The sequence below is a fragment of the Grampus griseus genome (genome assembly GCF_964374135.1).
Source record: "Grampus griseus genome assembly, chromosome: 18".
NCBI classification, from domain to species: Eukaryota; Metazoa; Chordata; class Mammalia; order Artiodactyla; family Delphinidae; genus Grampus; species Grampus griseus.
Genome location: NC_139012.1, coordinates 55,556,710 through 55,573,964, shown reverse-complemented (window position 1 = coordinate 55,573,964; position 17,255 = coordinate 55,556,710). Strand labels below are relative to the sequence as shown.

The 17,255-nt window shown below is 35.2% G+C and overlaps 1 protein-coding gene across 1 annotated transcript in view; it reads left to right on the top strand.

The window, feature by feature from the left end:
* Positions 1–17,255, top strand: part of VWA8 (von Willebrand factor A domain containing 8) — a gene marked incomplete at its 5' end in the record, with an annotated part of 367,871 nt that overhangs the window by 137,443 nt on the left and 213,173 nt on the right. Inside the window, 3 exons of the mRNA XM_082676017.1 lie at positions 29–106; positions 4,200–4,315; positions 14,545–14,651. Of these exons, the coding sequence (XP_082532143.1) occupies positions 29–106; positions 4,200–4,315; positions 14,545–14,651 (301 nt within the window). The remainder of the gene's footprint in view (positions 1–28; positions 107–4,199; positions 4,316–14,544; positions 14,652–17,255) is intronic.

Sequence of the window (17,255 nt, the reverse complement as noted above, 5' to 3'; positions counted from 1 at the left end):
TTCTTTCCTTAATTCTCTTATAAAATAGGTCCCAAATATGCCTCAGGAAGCTTTGGACAAATTGTTATCATTTACACACAAACTCAGAGAGACACAGGATCCAACAGTAAGTCTGGGTTATTTTCCATAGGATTTTCTGTTGTTGACATGCTGCTTTATATTCTTAGAGTTCAGTGCTGTAAAATCTATTTTTTAAGCTGATATATTTATTCCTTATGCTATGCTTTCTCCTATGTATATATCTTACTGTTTCAATGACTTTAACATTTCTTCCAGCTCCTCATGGCTGGTGTCATAGAAAACAACTTTTAACTTTAGGGGAGTACTTGGGTATTCCAGGAGGTTTGGGTCTACTTCTCTGTCTCCTGTGCCGAGCAATCTCATGTATTCTTATGGCTTCAAGTATCACCTCTGTGTTAATGCCTGCAATTTTATCTTCAGTTTCTAACTTCTTCCTCACTGATTCTCTATTTCGGACTGTATTTACATTTTGGGATGTTATAGGGGCAGGAAACTTTTACCTTCTTTTGTTCTAGGTCCTTTGGCTAGCCTAGTAATTAAATTGACATGACACAGTTTAATAGGAGAAAAACAACAAATTTAATTTTGTACATGCAGAAGCCCCATAAAAATCTGAAACTCAAAAAGTGAGCAAAGCAGGTAGCTTTTATACCTTTTAGTCAAAGAAACAATAAAATTCTGAAGAACTGATAACACAAAGAAGTTTGGGCTTGGGGTAGTAATTAAGTGAAGAAGAAACAAGGTTTATATAGCCTTCTCAGTCCTAAATTTCCTATTTCTGGTGATAAGGATGCTTTCTACCCTCCTGGTACAGGGAGGGTATCTGTTTCATGGGAGATTCATTTCCTGCTTTCAGGGGGACAAAGGAGGGTCAGAGCGTCCTTGCACCAGCTAAGTCCCATCCTGGTGCCTGGCACATACTAGAAAATTAACAAATGTTTGCTGAGTGCATGAATAAATTAATTAATTAGTTATTAATTTATTTAGTAGATTTCCCTGGAGTTTTCTCTCCCAGAGAACATTACATTTTCATAAAAGAAATGAGGAAAAATAGAAAATTTATTTTTAATAATTTTTGAAAAGACTTTTCATATTTTTAAGCTGAATTCCTATTATTAATCATGTTAATCCAAAAAAAAACCCTTGAGGTGTGCTCTTAAACTGAATAACCATGGTAACTAAGGGAATGTGCTCACATCCTCACCCTTTTTTTGCAAGATAAAACTGCAGTTAGAAATTTGATATTATAAGTGTTAAGTACATTAGGATTTTTAAATTAAAAGTACATTCTCAATTTTCAGTTGGTAATAATGTGAGAACAGAAATAGCAAACCCTTTACTCAACACATAAGTGGCTAAACTTCTTTCTGATTTAATCCTGGATGTTATTGCAAAGCATTTTGGCATTATCAACTGATGTGGTATTTTTTTTTTCTTTTTTGTTTTTTTGCGGTATGCGGGCCTCTCACTGTTGTGGCCTCTCCCGTTGTGGAGCACAGGCTCCGGACGCGCAGGCTCAGCGACCATGGCTCATGGGCCCAGCCGCTCCGCGGCATGTGGGATCCTCCCGGACCGGGGCACGAACCCGTGTCCCCTGCATTGGCAGGCGGACTCTCAACCACTGCGCTGCCAGGGAAGCCCTGATGTGGTATTTTTTAAACTCATGAGAAGTCCTTACTGATCACTGGAATGAAATGTGAAGCCTGAATTCAGTGTCATGTTTGGAATTAGGTTAGAATTTTGTAACCTGGAAAGTTACTGTATGGTTTAATAGGACTCTTGTCATAAGAATCTTCTGGTTGGAGTCATTTGTCATACATTTTCCATGATTAAAATAGGAATTTTTCATGGTCTCAAATATTAAGATGAGAATTACTATCATATTTAACTTCTAATACTTTCGATCATAGTGGCTGAAACAACCTTATCCTTAATTCTTCCTACTTTCTCACATCCGTCCTTCTTTCTCGTATCCATAAGTTGCCAAGTCCTTTGAAACATTGGTCTGATCCCTTCTCCCGCTTCTTATTGCCAGTAACCTTACTGTAGGACTTTCTCTCTTTATAAGTAGGTAACTGAAGTAGCTTTCTGATTCCTGTCTCAGTTTTCTCTGTCCTTAAACTACTTTGTATATTCCTGCCAGTTTAGTCTTTCTAAAATCATGTTACTAAGTCCTATTGCCTTTAGAAGAAGGGCCAAACTCCTCAAAAAGTGATTTACGGGTCTTTGATATTAGGGAGCAAGCTTTCCAGCAGGACCCTCTAGTAAAGCTGGGCTGGTTTCCTCACATTCTGCTTGTATTTCTGTTCCTGTTGCTTTCGTGCCTTTGTTCATAGCATTTCTGCTACCCATTTGAACATTTTAAGCCCCTATAGCAGTTTTGTCAAGTGCTCCACTTATTTTTACATTAAATTATATGCTATTTTGAATTGCAATTTATGCTTTCTTATATGTAAATATTGTCTCCATGTCTAGAATGCAAATTTGTTGAAGAAGTCTGAGTCAAATGTTTTGCTTTTGAGTTCTTTGTAACTTAGAACGTGTTTTTTAATAGAAAAAAGGATATGTCATAAATGGTGGTCATGCTCCTAATCTAGTCCCCAAAGGAGTGTTTAACTCATGTTGTAGCTGAAATATAATGCTAATAACAGCAGTCCAACATCTCATGGAGCTGTGAAATACACGATAAAGGAGAAACCAATTCACTTTCTACTTCCTTGGGATGTATAGAGATGGGCTTAAGCGAAGTGATAAAAGGAACAAACAACGTAGTGTAGTTTTGGCATCCTCCTACCATCCATTCTGAATCCTCGGTTAATTTAATAGAGTCTCCTTCTCCATTTCCTCTGGTGCTCAGGGCCACTTTATTGCCCTTGTCAGACTCTGTGACATCTCACCCTGGTCTCTTCTGTGCCTCCCCACCACCACCACCAGTGGACCAGTTTACTTCAAAAGTTCTCCTCTTCTCTTGATTTTCAGTGAAAACCACTATCTTCTAATGCTGCTGATCTTAGTTAGACATTAGGCGAGTAATAATCTGATGCATTAGATTCCTACTAATGTGTAGGTCCCGTTCCCTTCCTCTGTTAGATTTTTTTCATTTTGAAGAGGCTGACTTTAAATAATAATTGCTGGACTTCCCTGGTTGCGCAGTGGTTAAGAATCCACCTGCCAATGCAGGAGACACAGGTTCAATCCCTGGTCTGGGAAGATCCCACATGCTGTGGAGCAGCTAAGCCCGCAAGCCACAACTACTGAGCCCTCGCGCCACCGCTACTGAAGCCCGCGTACCCTAGAGCCTGCGTGCCGCAACTACTGAGCCCATGCGCCACAATTACTGAAGCTTGCGTGCTCTAGGGCCCGCATGCTGCAACTACTGAGCCCATGTGCACCATGAGGAAACTGGGGCTTCAAGAGACTAAGAAACTTGCCAGAATCAACACAGCTAATAAACGGAAGACCGATTTGTCTGACTACAAAGCTTATAAACTTTACTATTACATTATGCTGCCTGCTAAGGTAATTTCAAATTCAAGTCAACAAATATTCATGGATACTTACCATGTCCTGAGTTCTATACTAGCCCCTCTATTAATGGGATTTGGGGAAGAGTAAGAACACAAAGGGAAATTATTCTGACAGTGTCAGAGAAGGATTCCAAACTGTAAGCTGCCCCCCAAGTGACAACTGGTTGACACCTCTATAATCAGAAGGCTAAATTGTCCACAACTCCTTTTCTATTTCAGAAGTCATAGATTTACTTAAAACTGTAAGCATTTCTGGCCATCTTAACAGTTTGGCTTTGTGTAAGCAGGAAAAAAAAATGAACAAATGGTTAATTGTACATAAGGGCTATTTGTAAGTCAGGTTCAATCTGTACAATGTAACATCTTTCCTCCATCCAGCCTCCTCCCCCCCAAAAAAAACATATATGCACAGTACTTTAATTGAATTTAATTAATAAATAGTTTTTATGGAATTTTTTAAAAATGTCTTTAAGGATGTTTTAAGTGTAAATTGGTTTCTGTTTATTTTATTTGTAATTCATTAACAGTACATATTTATTTTAAGTTTGGCCTTGTCCTTAGGAATAATGAATTCTGCTATGATACCCATCCAAGGGGACTTTCAGCAAGTTGCAACAAGACTCTTAACAGCCTGTCTTTGCCTTTTGGTAGGCGCAGTCATTGGCAGCATCCCTTTCTACCAGACAGCTGTTGAGGATTTCTCGTCGGCTGTCACAGTACCCTAACGAAAATCTTCACAGTGCTGTCACTAAAGCCTGTCTTTCCAGGTAACCATATTCTCCTTTCTCACTGAATTCAACTTTCTGGGTCTTTGCTAAAACAGTGACGTAAGTTTCATAGTCTGTACTCACAGGTCTGGAAAAAGTATCAGTCTGAATATGTAGCTATTTCAGCCTTGTGTTCAGTTTTTACAACATATATTACCTTACTTAGGCATAGTAATAAAGAGATTTTTATAGATGAGAAAACTAAGTCACTCAAATCAGACAGTAGTAAATAAGTAAAAGTAGGTTTGATAGTTGAACACTGGCTCATGTGTCTTCTGAGCGAGTGCTCTTATGTACTTAGCACCTCCCAAATTTGCACTGGAACTTTCCATGCTTGGTAGTACTGTCCTGTCACCCAAATTTGACAAAACTAACATCTTTTCAGTCTACACTAATATTTTTCATACTTGTTTGGAAATTATTAATAAAGCATCAGCTTATATAATTTCCTTACAGAACCATACTTGCATGAAACTATTTTAAAAGAATAATAAGAAAAGATTAATAGCAATGTCCGATAGACCTGGAGATTTCTTTTAGACTCTTTTCATATGATCTGGTAATTATTTTTATGGTGGTTATACCTGTTGTCCATTCATTCCTTGATATATTAAAGGAATTAAAAGAGAATCTATATTCAGCTTAGGAGGATCTCTAACTGCCCTCTATAAGTTTTCAGCTTAGTGGACAATTTTTCTTGTAGTTAAAGTAAGCTCCTTATGTTGCAACTTGAATTTGTTCTGTGGTGAAATGAGGCTAAAATGAGGTTTGTTTCCAGTGTCTTTGGGGTACTTCTTTGAATAACTAATAATTATGAGAAATAATAAAGTTGATTCTCCTTTTCTTTTAAGTAGATTAATATTAATCTACTTAAAAGTAGATTTTCATTTGGAAAATGAAAATTTTCATTTGGAAGATCCAAATGAAAATTAGAAAAAAACATGCTTCAATTGCCTACTTTTTAGGCTCATGAACTGAAGAAATTATTGGGTTGCCCAAAAAGTTCGTTCTTTTTGGGCAACCCAATATATACAGAAAGATTCATTATCTACCCAGTGTTTCCTTAGTCAGAACTTGGTTATAGATGTGTATTAATAGAAGTAAATAGTCAATGCCAAGTAATACAAACAGTTTCAGAGCCTAAGGGAAAATAATACTTTGGAATGAATGAAATAATCATACACAAAGCATTCTAGAGACCGTTCTAGAGAGCAAACAGTGAAAACAAAACAGTTCACTCTGAGTCTAGCGTAATCTTGATGCCTAAACCAGACAAGAATAATGTGTGAAAGGAAAATTATAAATCAAATGCATGGAATGTGAACAAAAATCCTAAATGAAATCCAATTGTAGCTAAATATATATCATATATATTTATATGATATATATAATTTATTTATATATATAAATATGAGCAATTTGGAGTTATCTCAAGAATGTGAAGATTTACTATTCTTTTTTAAAATTCACCATATTAACATATTACTGAAAAGAATATCATTTAAATAAATCAGTAAAAAGGATTGGATAAAACTCAACAGCCAAACTTATAAACAAGCCAAAGCAAAAATAAGCCAAAAATATTCTTAGTTAACCATGAATGGACGGAAAATTCTTTAATCTGATAAAGGATATCTACTAAAACTTTATAGCGAACATTCTTATGGTAAAATACTTGGCTCATTCCCTTTAGAGTTAGAAACAAAACAGGAATGTCACCTTTCTATACTTTTAGATTGGCTAAAGATTATATGATTGGCTACCTAAAAAATTCAAAAGAAGCTACATATAAACTACATATTAGAACAAATAAAATATAATGAGATTACTTATGCACCCAAGTCAGTGATATTCCTATATTCCAGCAAAAATCAATAAGGAAGTCTAATTTTTAAAAATAATACCATTCAAAATAATAATGGAAAGCTTTGAGCATCTAAGAATAAATCTGATGAGTGACATATAATGCTTTTATGGAGAAAAACATAAATCTTTATTAAAAGCTATAAAAGATAGCTGTGGGAAATGGGAAACTGTACTATGTTCATGAAAGGGAATATTAAGTATTGTCAGGCTGTTTGTTTCCCCCCCAAGTTGATATGTAGATGTAATTTGGTCAAATACAACCAAGGTTATACTGAATTAGACAAGCTGATCTCGAAATTAATATAAAGGGCCAATAATATCCAAAGAAATTTTAAGGAAGATTTAAGTGGTGTGCTTTCTCCATCAGATATCAAGATCCATTATACAGTTATATTTACTTACTTATTTATTTATTTTTAACATCTTTATTGGGGTATAATTGCTTTACAATGGTGTGTTAGTTTCTGCTTTATAACAAAGTGAATCAGTTATACATATACATATGTTCCCATATGTCTTCCCTCTTGCGTCTCCCTCCCTCCCACCCTCCCTATCCCACCCCTCCAGGCTGTCACAAAGCACCGAGCCGATATCCCTGTGCCATGCGGCTGCTTCCCACTAGCTATCTACCTTACTACGTTTGTTAGTGTGTATATGTCCATGACTCTCTCTCGCCCTGTCACAGCTCACCCTTCCCCCTCCCCACATCCTCAAGTCCGTTCTCCAGTAGGTCTGCGTCTTTATTCCTGTCTTACCCCTAGGTTCTTCATGACATTTTTTTTTTCTTAAATTCCATATATATGTGTTAGCATACAGTATTTGTCTTTTTCTTTCTGACTTACTTCACTCTGTATGACAGACTCTAGGTCTATCCACCTCATTACAAATAGCTCGATTTAGTTTCTTTTTATGGCTGAGTAATGTTCCATTGTATATATGTGCCACATCTTCTTTATCCATTCATCCGATGATGGGCACTTAGGTTGTTTCCATCTCCGGGCTATTGTAAATAGAGCTGCAATGAACATTTTGGTACATGACTCTTTTTGAATTTTGGTTTTCTCAGGGTATATGCCCAGTAGTGGGATTGCTGGGTCATATGGTAGTTCTATTTGTAGTTTTTTAAGGAACCTCCATACTGTTCTCCATAGTGGCTGAACCAATTCACATTCCCACCAGCAGTGCAAGAGTGTTCCCTTTTCTCCACACCCTCTCCAGCATTTATTGTTTCTAGATTTTTTGATGATGGCCATTCTGACTGGTGTGAGATGATATCTCATTGTAGTTTTGATTTGCATTTTAAGTGTGGTATCGGTGCTAGAAAAGACAAATAGACCATTAGAATAGACTACAGAGCCCTGAAACAGCCCCACATATTTCTGGGAACTTAGTATATGTTAGAGTAGCATTATGAATTAATGTGGGAATGGATGGACTTGTCGATAAATGGTTAAAAATAAAAAATATCCACTTTATTCCCATACGGAAATGTAAAATCCAGACATATGACAAAAACACCGTAAGCCACTCTACAAGTTATAAGCCACAAACTAAGAGATGTTTCACAAGATTTCTAATCTCAAAAGGATTGCTATTCAGGAACTATAAAGTATACAAATTAATGAGATAAAAGCATCACCTCTAAATGGCAAGAGGATTAATAGATGTGCAGGAAAAGTTAATTCAGATAACCAACAAACATTTGAAAAGATGCTCAACTTACTATTGATCAGGGAAAATGACATTTAAAACAATAATCCGCTATCATTTTATACTTTTACAATTTTTACCTGTAAAAATAGCATTTTCCATGAGCAGAATGAAATGGAATTTCATGACTGCTGTTGGGATGGAAGTCTTGTCAGTTTGGGGGTGATCTTACAGTATCTTTATGCCTTAATATATTAATACTCTATGAATTGACAATTCTACTTCTTGATAATCACCTTAGAGATAGATTTACATGTATGTATAAGGAAGCATGTAGAAGAATGTTCATTGCATCATTGTTTCTAAGAATGAAAAATGGGAAACAACCTATCAGTCCATCAGTAGGGAATGAATATATAAACTGACATATTCATATAATGAGGTACTATACAGCAGTTAAAATGAAATAGATCTACATGTATCAACAGATATGGATCATGACAACATCAAGTCAAAAGTTTGAAAGAGGAGATTTCGTATATGATGCCATTTATATAAAAGTTTAAATACAATAAAAGTGCAATATATTTTTTACTTACACATATGCAGCAAAATAAAAATATGGACAAGAAAGGTATACACCAATTTCAGAGTAAGAGTTAGCTTCAGGGATAGAGAGAGATGAATACAATACTTAATATACTGTAATTTTCTGTATGCTTGAAGTAGTTCATGGTTAAAACTATTTAAAAACTAAAAAATACTTTCCATATTCATACAAATATTTCACTGAATCAAATAATACATTTTTCCACTGTTATCAACTGAACACAGTAAAATTCTATTTTGTTACCACCCCATGACCCTTTGCAAATAGTAAAACAGCTATCTTGTTTATGTATCATATGTTGACTTTAGCAAGGCTGCAGAGTCAAAAGCCTTTTTATTAACCTTCTCTTTAGGATAGCACAATGGCAGGAAGGAACAACAAAAAACATTTCATAGAAAATTTTAAAACAAAAATATAATATGATTTATATTCATGAAGTCTATTATTAAGCAGACAAAATCAAAAGAAACTCTCTAGCCTAAATTTGTTAAACATTAAATTTATTAAATATTAACTTGGCTCTTTTATGTTGTTAATTTAATTTTAAAAATATTTTTCATTTACGTATTGTTTATGCCAGTTGAGTTCTGACTGGAACATTTCTTCATCTGAGGAAATGGCTCCCTAAGCACCTCTCATAGCCTATAATATGTGCATCAAGTCTTGGAGCTAGATGCGTAATTCATTTTAGATAGTTGAAAACCTAAGAGGCCAAAAGGAAGAAAACTTACAAGGTTAAGAAGATATCAGGTATTCTGTATTCCAAAAATTACTTTACTGTGGAAGAGTTAACTAGAAATCCCTATAAAAAGAGTTTTACTCCATTCAAGTATTTTGCATTACATTAAATTATTTACTTTTGGAAAATCGTGGGGTGATGATCCCTTAGCATAGAAATTTGGGGCAGAGTTATAAGAATTTAATCAGAAATGAAGATTAACTACCTTTAACATTGAGGTTATGAGGAAATTTTCCATTCATCAAAAACTTAGCTTCTGTACAGTATTTTTCAAAATTCCCTTGTGACATAAAATGAATAACAACTATATAAAATTTCCACTGTTTAAGTTATTAGCTAATTAATTTTTCAAAGTTATAAGCCTGCTAGAACTAATACACAGTGTTAAATGAGTATAATGATTATTGTGGGTGTGAATTTTTTGTTTTCCTGAAGAATGATTTTGTTTGCAGGAAAGACTGTTCAGGAATTTTTGGCTTAAAAACTGCTGTTCAGTTTTTTGTGTTATTTTTTTTTAAACATTTTTATTGGAGTATATTGACTTACAGTGGTGTGCTAGTTTCTGCTTTGTAACAGAGTGAATAAGTTATAGATATACATATATCCCTATATCTCTTCTTTTTGTGTCTCCCTCCCGCTCACCCTCCCTATCCCACCCTTCTAGCTGGTCACAAAGCACCAAGCTGATCTCCCTGTGCTGTGCGACTGCTTCCCACTAGCTATCTATTTTACATTTGGTAGTGTATATATGTACATATATAGACTACCACCCTCTCATTTTGTCGCACCTTACCCTTCCCCCTCCCTGTGTCCTCAAGCCCATTCTCCAGGATGTCTGCATCTTTATTCCCGTCTTGCCCCTAGGTTCTTCATGACCACTTTTTTTTTTTTTTAGATTCCATATATATGTGTTAGTATATGGTATTTGTTTTTCTCTTTCTGACTTACTTCACTCTGTGTGACAGACTCTAGGTCCATCCACCTCACTACAAATAACTCAATTTCGTTTCTTTTTATGGCTAATATTCCATTGTATATATGTGCCACATATTCTTTATCCATTCATCTGTCGATGGACACTTAGGTTGCTTCCAGTCCTGGCTATTGTAAATAGAACTGCAATGAACATTGTGGTACATGACTCTTTTTGAATTTTGGTTTTCTCAGGGTATATGCCCAATAGTTGGATTGCTGGGTCGTATGGTAGTTCTATTTTTAGTTTTTTAAGGAACCTCCATACTGTTCTCCATAGTGACTGTATCAATTTACATTCCCACCAACAGTGTATGAGAGTTCCCTTGTCTCCACACCCTGTCCAGCATTTATTATTTGTAGATTTTTTGATGATGACCATTCTGACCGGTGTGAGATGGTATCGCATTGTAGTTTTGATTTGCATTTCTTGAATGATTAATGATGTTGAACATTTTTTTAAAAATGTGTTTGTTGGCAATCTGTATATCTTCTTTGGAGAAATGTCTGTTTAGGTCTTCTGCCCATTTTTGGATTGGGTTGTTTGTTTTTTTGATATTGAGCTGCATGACCTATTTGTAAATTTGGAGATTAATCCTTTGTCAGTTGCTTCATTTGCAAATATTTTCTCCCATTCTGAAGGTTGTCTTTTCGTCTTGTTTATGGTTTCCTTTGCTGTGCAAAAGCTTTGAAGTTTCATTAGGTCTCATTTGTTTATTTTTGTCTTTATTTCCATTTCCCTAGGAGGTGGGTCAAATAGGACCTTGCTGTGATTTATGTCATAAAGTGTTCTGCCTATATTTTCCTCTAAGAGTTTGATAGTGTCTGGCCTTACATTTAGGTCTTTAATCCATTTTGAGTTTATTTTTGTGTATGGTATTAGGTAGTGTTCTAATTTCATTCTTTTACATGTAGCTGTCCAACTTTCCCAGGAGCACTTATTGAAGAGGCTGTCTTTTCTCCATTGTATATTCTTACCTCCTTTATCAAAGATAATGTGATCATATGTGTGTGGGTTTATCTCTGGGCTTTCTATCCTGTTCCATTGACCTATATTTCTGTTTTTGTGCCAGTGCCATACTGTCTTGATTACTGTACCTTTGTAGTATAGTCTGAAGTCCCGGAGCCTGATTCCTCCAGCTCCGTTTTTCTTTATCAGGATTGCTTTGGCTATTTGGGGTGTTTTGTGTTTCCATACAAATTGTGCAATTTTTTGCTCTAGTTCTGTGAAAAATGCTGTTGGTACTTTGATAGGGATTGCATTGAATCTGTAGATTGCATTGGGTAGTATAGTCATTTTCACAATGTTGATTCTTCCAATCCAAGAAAATGGTATATCTTTCCATCTATTTGTATCATCCTTAACTTCTGTCATCAGTGACTTATAATTTTCTGCATACAGGTCTTTTGTCTCGTTAGGGAGGTTTATTCCTAGGTAGTTTATTCTTTTTGTTGCAATGGTAAATGGGAGTGTTTTCTTAATTTCACTTTCATCATTAGTATATAGGAATGCCAGAGATTTCTGTGCATTGATTTTGTATCCTGCTACTTTACCAAATTCATTGATTAGCTCTAGTAGTTTTCTGGTAGCATCTTTAGGATTCTCTATGTATAGTATCATGTCATCTGGAAACAGTGACAGCTTTACTTCTTCTTTTCCGATTTGGATTCCTTTTATTTCTTTTACTTCTCTGATTGCTGTGGCTAAAACTTCTGAAACTATGTTGAATAGTAGTGGTGAGTGTGGGCCACCTTGTCTTGTTCGTGATCTTGGTGGAAATGGTTTCAGTTTTTCACCACTGAGGATGATGTTTGCTGTGGGTTTGTCATATATGGCCTTTATTATGTTGAGGTAAGTTTGCTCTATGCCTACTTTCTGGAGCGTTTTTATCATAAATGGGTGTTGAATTTTGTCAAAAGCTTTCTCTGCATCTGTTGAGATGATCATATGGTTTTTCTCCTTCAATTTGTTAGTATGGTGTATCACATTGACTTATTTGCGTATATTGAAGAATCCTTGCATTCCTGGGATAAATCCCACTTGATCATGGTGTATAATCCTTTTCATGTGCTGTTGGATTCTGTTTGCTAATATTTTGGTGAGGATTTTTGCATCTATGTTCATCAGTGATATTGGTCTGTAGTTTTCTTTTATTGTGGCTTCTTTGTCTGGTTTTGGTATCAGGGTGATGGTTGCCTCGTAGAATGAGTTTGGGAGTGCTCCTTCCTCTGCTATATTTTGGAAGAGTTTGAGCAGGATAGGTGTTAGCTCTTCTCTAAATGTTTGATAGAATTCGCCTGTGAAGCCATCTGGTCCTGGGCTTTTGTTTGTTGGAAGATTTTTAATCACAGTTTCAATATCAGTGCTTGTGATTAGTCTGCTCATATTTTCTATTTCTTCCTGGTTCAGTCTTGGCATGTTGTGCATTTCTAAGAATTTGTCCATTTCTTCCAGGTTGTCCATTTGATTGGCATAGAGTTGCTTGTAGTAATCTCTCATGATCCTTTGTATTTCTACAGTGTCATTTGTTACCTCCCCTTTTTCATTTCTAATTCTATTGATTTGAGTCTTCTCCCTTTTTTTCTTGATGAGTCTGGCTAATGGTTTATCAATTTTGTTTATCTTCTCAAAGAACTAGCTTTTAGTTTTACTGATCTTTGCTATCATTTCCTTCATTTCGTTTCATTTATTTCTGATCTGATCTTTATGATTTCTTTCCTTCTGCTAACTTTGGGGTTTTTTTGCTCTTCTTTCTCTAATTGCTTTAGGTGTAAGGTTAGGTTGTTTATTTGAGATGTTTCTTGTTTCTTAAGGTAGAATTGTATTGCTGTAAACTACCCTCTTAGAACTGCTTTTGCTGCATCCCATAGGTTTTGGGTCGTCGTGTTTTCATTGTCATTCGTTTCTAGGTATTTTTTGATTTCCTCTTTGATTTCTTCAGTGATCTCTTGGTTATTAAGTAGTGTATTGTTTAGCCTCCATGTGTTTGTAGTTTTTACAGACTTTTTCCTGTAATTGATATCTAGTCTCATAGCGTTGTGGTCGGAAAAGATACTTGATATGATTTCAATTTTCTTAATTTTACCAAGGCTTGTTTTGTGACCCAAGATACAATCTATCCTGAAGAATGTTCCATGAGCACTTGAGAAGAGAGTGTATTCTGTTGCTTTTGGATGGAATGTACTATAAGTATCAATTAAGTCCATCTTATTTAATGTATCATTTAAAGCTTGCGTTTCCTTATTTGTTTTCATTTTGGATGATCTGTCCATTGGTGAAAGTGGGGTGTTAAAGTCCCCTAATATGATTGTGTTATTGTTGATTTTCCCTTTTATGGCTGTTATTATTTGCCTTATGTATTGAGGTGCTCCTATGTTGGGTGCATAAATATTTACAATTGTTATATCTTCTTCTTGGATTGATCCCTTGATCATTATGTAGTGTCCTTCTTTGTCTCTTGTAATAGTCTTTGTTTTAAAGTCTGTTTTGTCTCATATGAGAATTGCTACTCCAGCTTTCTTCTGATTTCCAACATCTCTTTTATTAAAGGTTATACTCAAGGCTATGGGAACCACCAAAGATTTAGAGCTATGGAAAACCTAAATTAGAAGTGTATGTTTTAGTATGTTTATTTGAAACATAGGGTTAGTTTATAGTAATATAGTACAGGCAACCATGGATTAAAAAGTAGTTCTGTGGGCTCACTTGTGATCATAAATTCCAGATATAACTTTATTTATGTGTGAGGGAAACTCTGTTTTCATATACTAAGCCTGTCATATTAATACAATGGAATTGTAAATATAGAATGCCTCTGTCACTCACAAGATAGTTGTTTTGACAACATACATATAGAAGAGATAAACAGGTATATTTTTTAAATGGAAGGAAAAATCAAGCTGAATAATCTTAAAGTCATCTAATAATTTTTATTAGAAAATAAAGAAAACCTCATTAATCCACCTCCACTAATCTGAATTTTTGATTGCCCATCTGAAGTAGGTTAAATTGTGGTTGTCTTATCTATTTAAGAAAATTTGAATAGCCAGTTAAATAAGATGTATGAGGTATACTAAATCCATTTTAAAAAGCAAATTCTTTTCATTCTTGTCCTGCAAAATGTTGTATATAAACACATACTGCTAATTACACATTAGTTTTCTTTATTAAAGGTGATTCAACAAACATACTTCATCTTCACACATACTTGAAGTTTATATTTATTCTGAAATATTTTATTATCTAGCTTTCACAGATCAAGACTGATCATCCTTAATTCGTTATAATTAGTAAGAGAGAGAGTGAGTGAGTCTGTCTGTCTAAGTGTCAAAAGATATTTGGGAATCATAGAGAGCTTTGACTTTATCAATCCATCCTTCCCACCCCACCAGGTTTTTACCAAGCCTTGCAAGGTCAGCATTAGAGAAAAATCTGGCAGATGCTACAATAGAAATAAGTACTGACAATAACCTGGAGCCAGAATTGGAGAATTACAAATGTAAGTATTTGATTTGTTTCTTTTTTAAGTGAAATAATATTTATTAAGCATTTGTATTGTTTATTATTTTAATTTCAATTAAAAATGTTTTTGGTTTCTACCCATCTTGTTTTATGTATTGCGTTGAAAAAATGAATCTTTTATTTTAAAAAAAATGTTTCCAGATACCAGATATATTTCCTCCCCCAAGAGTTGCAATTGACATGAATATATTAAAGGCTCAGAGAATTCCTACTGTAAATAAACATGTAATTTTGTTTTACCTTTTATTCCAAATGTATATTTCACCACAGGTTCTAGCAATCTGTTTTCTTTGCACAAGATTTACATTTTGGGGACTACCAGTGTCCTACATGTCATGTTTTGGAAACTGTTCTAGGTTGATGTAGACTAAACTGATATTCAGAGTCCCATTTCATGCCTTCTTCCTCCTTTCATTTCCACCCGTATTGTCTTCTGTGGTACTTTTCTTCTTGATAGCCATAAGTGTAATTTAGAGTTTTGGGGAAGTTTAGATCTTCCTGTAAAAGTACCCTATTCTTCATTTAAAGCACAATGAAAGGTTCTCTGTTTTTTGAGGGTAATTACCTGTCTTATCAAAATATCCAATGTGTGATCACTCTCTAAAGGGGAGACTTATTGTGGCTCTCTTTATAGATGTTTTTAATAGTCGGGGCTACATCGAGATAAGAATTTGATGTTAAGGAAATAGGTGACTCTTTTAGAGTAAAATTATAAATTCAACATACTGATGGATCTGGGTACAGATACGCAGAGCCAACTCAAAGAGACAGAGTAACTCTGGGATTTGGAGATTCAGAACATTACTTACTTGAATGGTTTAACGTATCCAAAGAAAGACTGCATCATTCAGACTATAGATTGTTTAGTCTTGGCAACAGGCCAGTGTTAGCAGTCCCCATCTAAGCCTTGCATAGGAGGTAAGGAGCCTAAGTTAAGCAACTTTTGATTCATCTGGTCCCATTCAGTTTTAATATCATCTCTGTTGTAGAGAATTCATGTAATTCATTCTCCTTGTTCAGAGGATAAGTTTCACCAAAAAACCTTCTGATGAGGATTTGGCTTTCCACGCAAGGCTCCGTCTATATAAAATGCTGATATGGCAACAAGTGTATCATATAGTCTCTATGAAATTTGCAGTTTTCACTGCAATGTAATATTGCAGTTCTGGTTTTATATATCAGAATTTATGTATAGATCAAAATATATGTCTTTAATGTTCTCCTGAGAGTTAGGTTTGCCCTCAGTCATAATGATAAAATCAAGTTTTGAGCCTACCAGACTGAAGGCCTTGACAAATGTACCAAAATAATGCCATCCTATGAGATTTCTCAGGAGATAGCTAGCCAGCTTTCTCCCAGGGAAGTACTAGCATCACCATTCTCTGAGTTCATTTCCCTTTTCTAGCCTGAAATTTTAGCAATAAACATTAGTTGAGTGAATTAAATCATCCTAAAGCACTAAATGTACTGAATAGATATCCTCCATAAACTAAACTGTAGATGGTATCAAATGCTGTTTGAACCTGAAATCACGTGTGTCATCTCAACATACAAGTATGCAGTAAATTCACTGACGCAATCCTGGTCTTTCCCTTTACAGTTTTATGTTGGGTCTATTTCAGAGACCTGAAAGTAGTCAATAAACAGTAAATTCTCAGCACAGCAGTTCATGCTTTCCTTCCCTATAGAACTTGTGAATAGAAGGAAAATGGCAAAGAAATATTGGAGGGAGAGGTCTACTGTGCTTTGGCAAACGTGTAGCACTCAGCAGTGATTAAACAGGGTGACAGTGTAATTATTTTTAGCTCAGAATTGTTCACGGTACTCCATAGATGCAAATGTTGCTTTCTCTCCTTGTCTTTCGAAATGTGTTAGCACAAAAACAGCAATTTTCTTATTTGAAATAGGAGGAAAAAAAGATGGGTCAGTTGCTTAAGGCATTGTAATTGTCTGTCTGCTTGCTCGGGTATTTCCACAGGATGGAATATTAGTTAGAGTCCACATTGCAGAAAGAATATCGGACTCTACTAAGTTCTGTTTTTAGCTCTACCCATACTAGCTGGGTGATTTTAAGCAAATTATTTAATTTATGTTCTTCTTAGCTTCCTCATAATTCTTGTCTTATTGTTAAGAGATTTCCATGAAATTATATGAGAAAACAGTGAGCTGAAGCTAAGGTCCTCAGTAAATGATAGCTTCTATTATGGTCAGTACTACTACAACAACTACCACTATTATGTTATTATTATTGACCTTGGAATATGTCAGGTAGTGAGCATGTGTATCTCCTTTCTGTAGGGAATACATGTGAGATATGTACCCTGACATAAATTTATTACTTAGTTCCCTGGCTTCAAGGAGCTCATATTCTATCCTAGACCAACTGTTTAAAGCAAATAGGGGACAATACAATAATGATTATCACAGAATAACTGTAGCACCTGTGGTGCATATTTGGAAGTACAGATCTCCTGGACCATTCCTAAAAATAGTAATTTGAGAGGTCTGGGGTCAGTTGGTTCATCTATATTTTTAGCTAGAGCTCTAGGGGACTCTCCTATGGGGTTTTTCAATGGGTGGG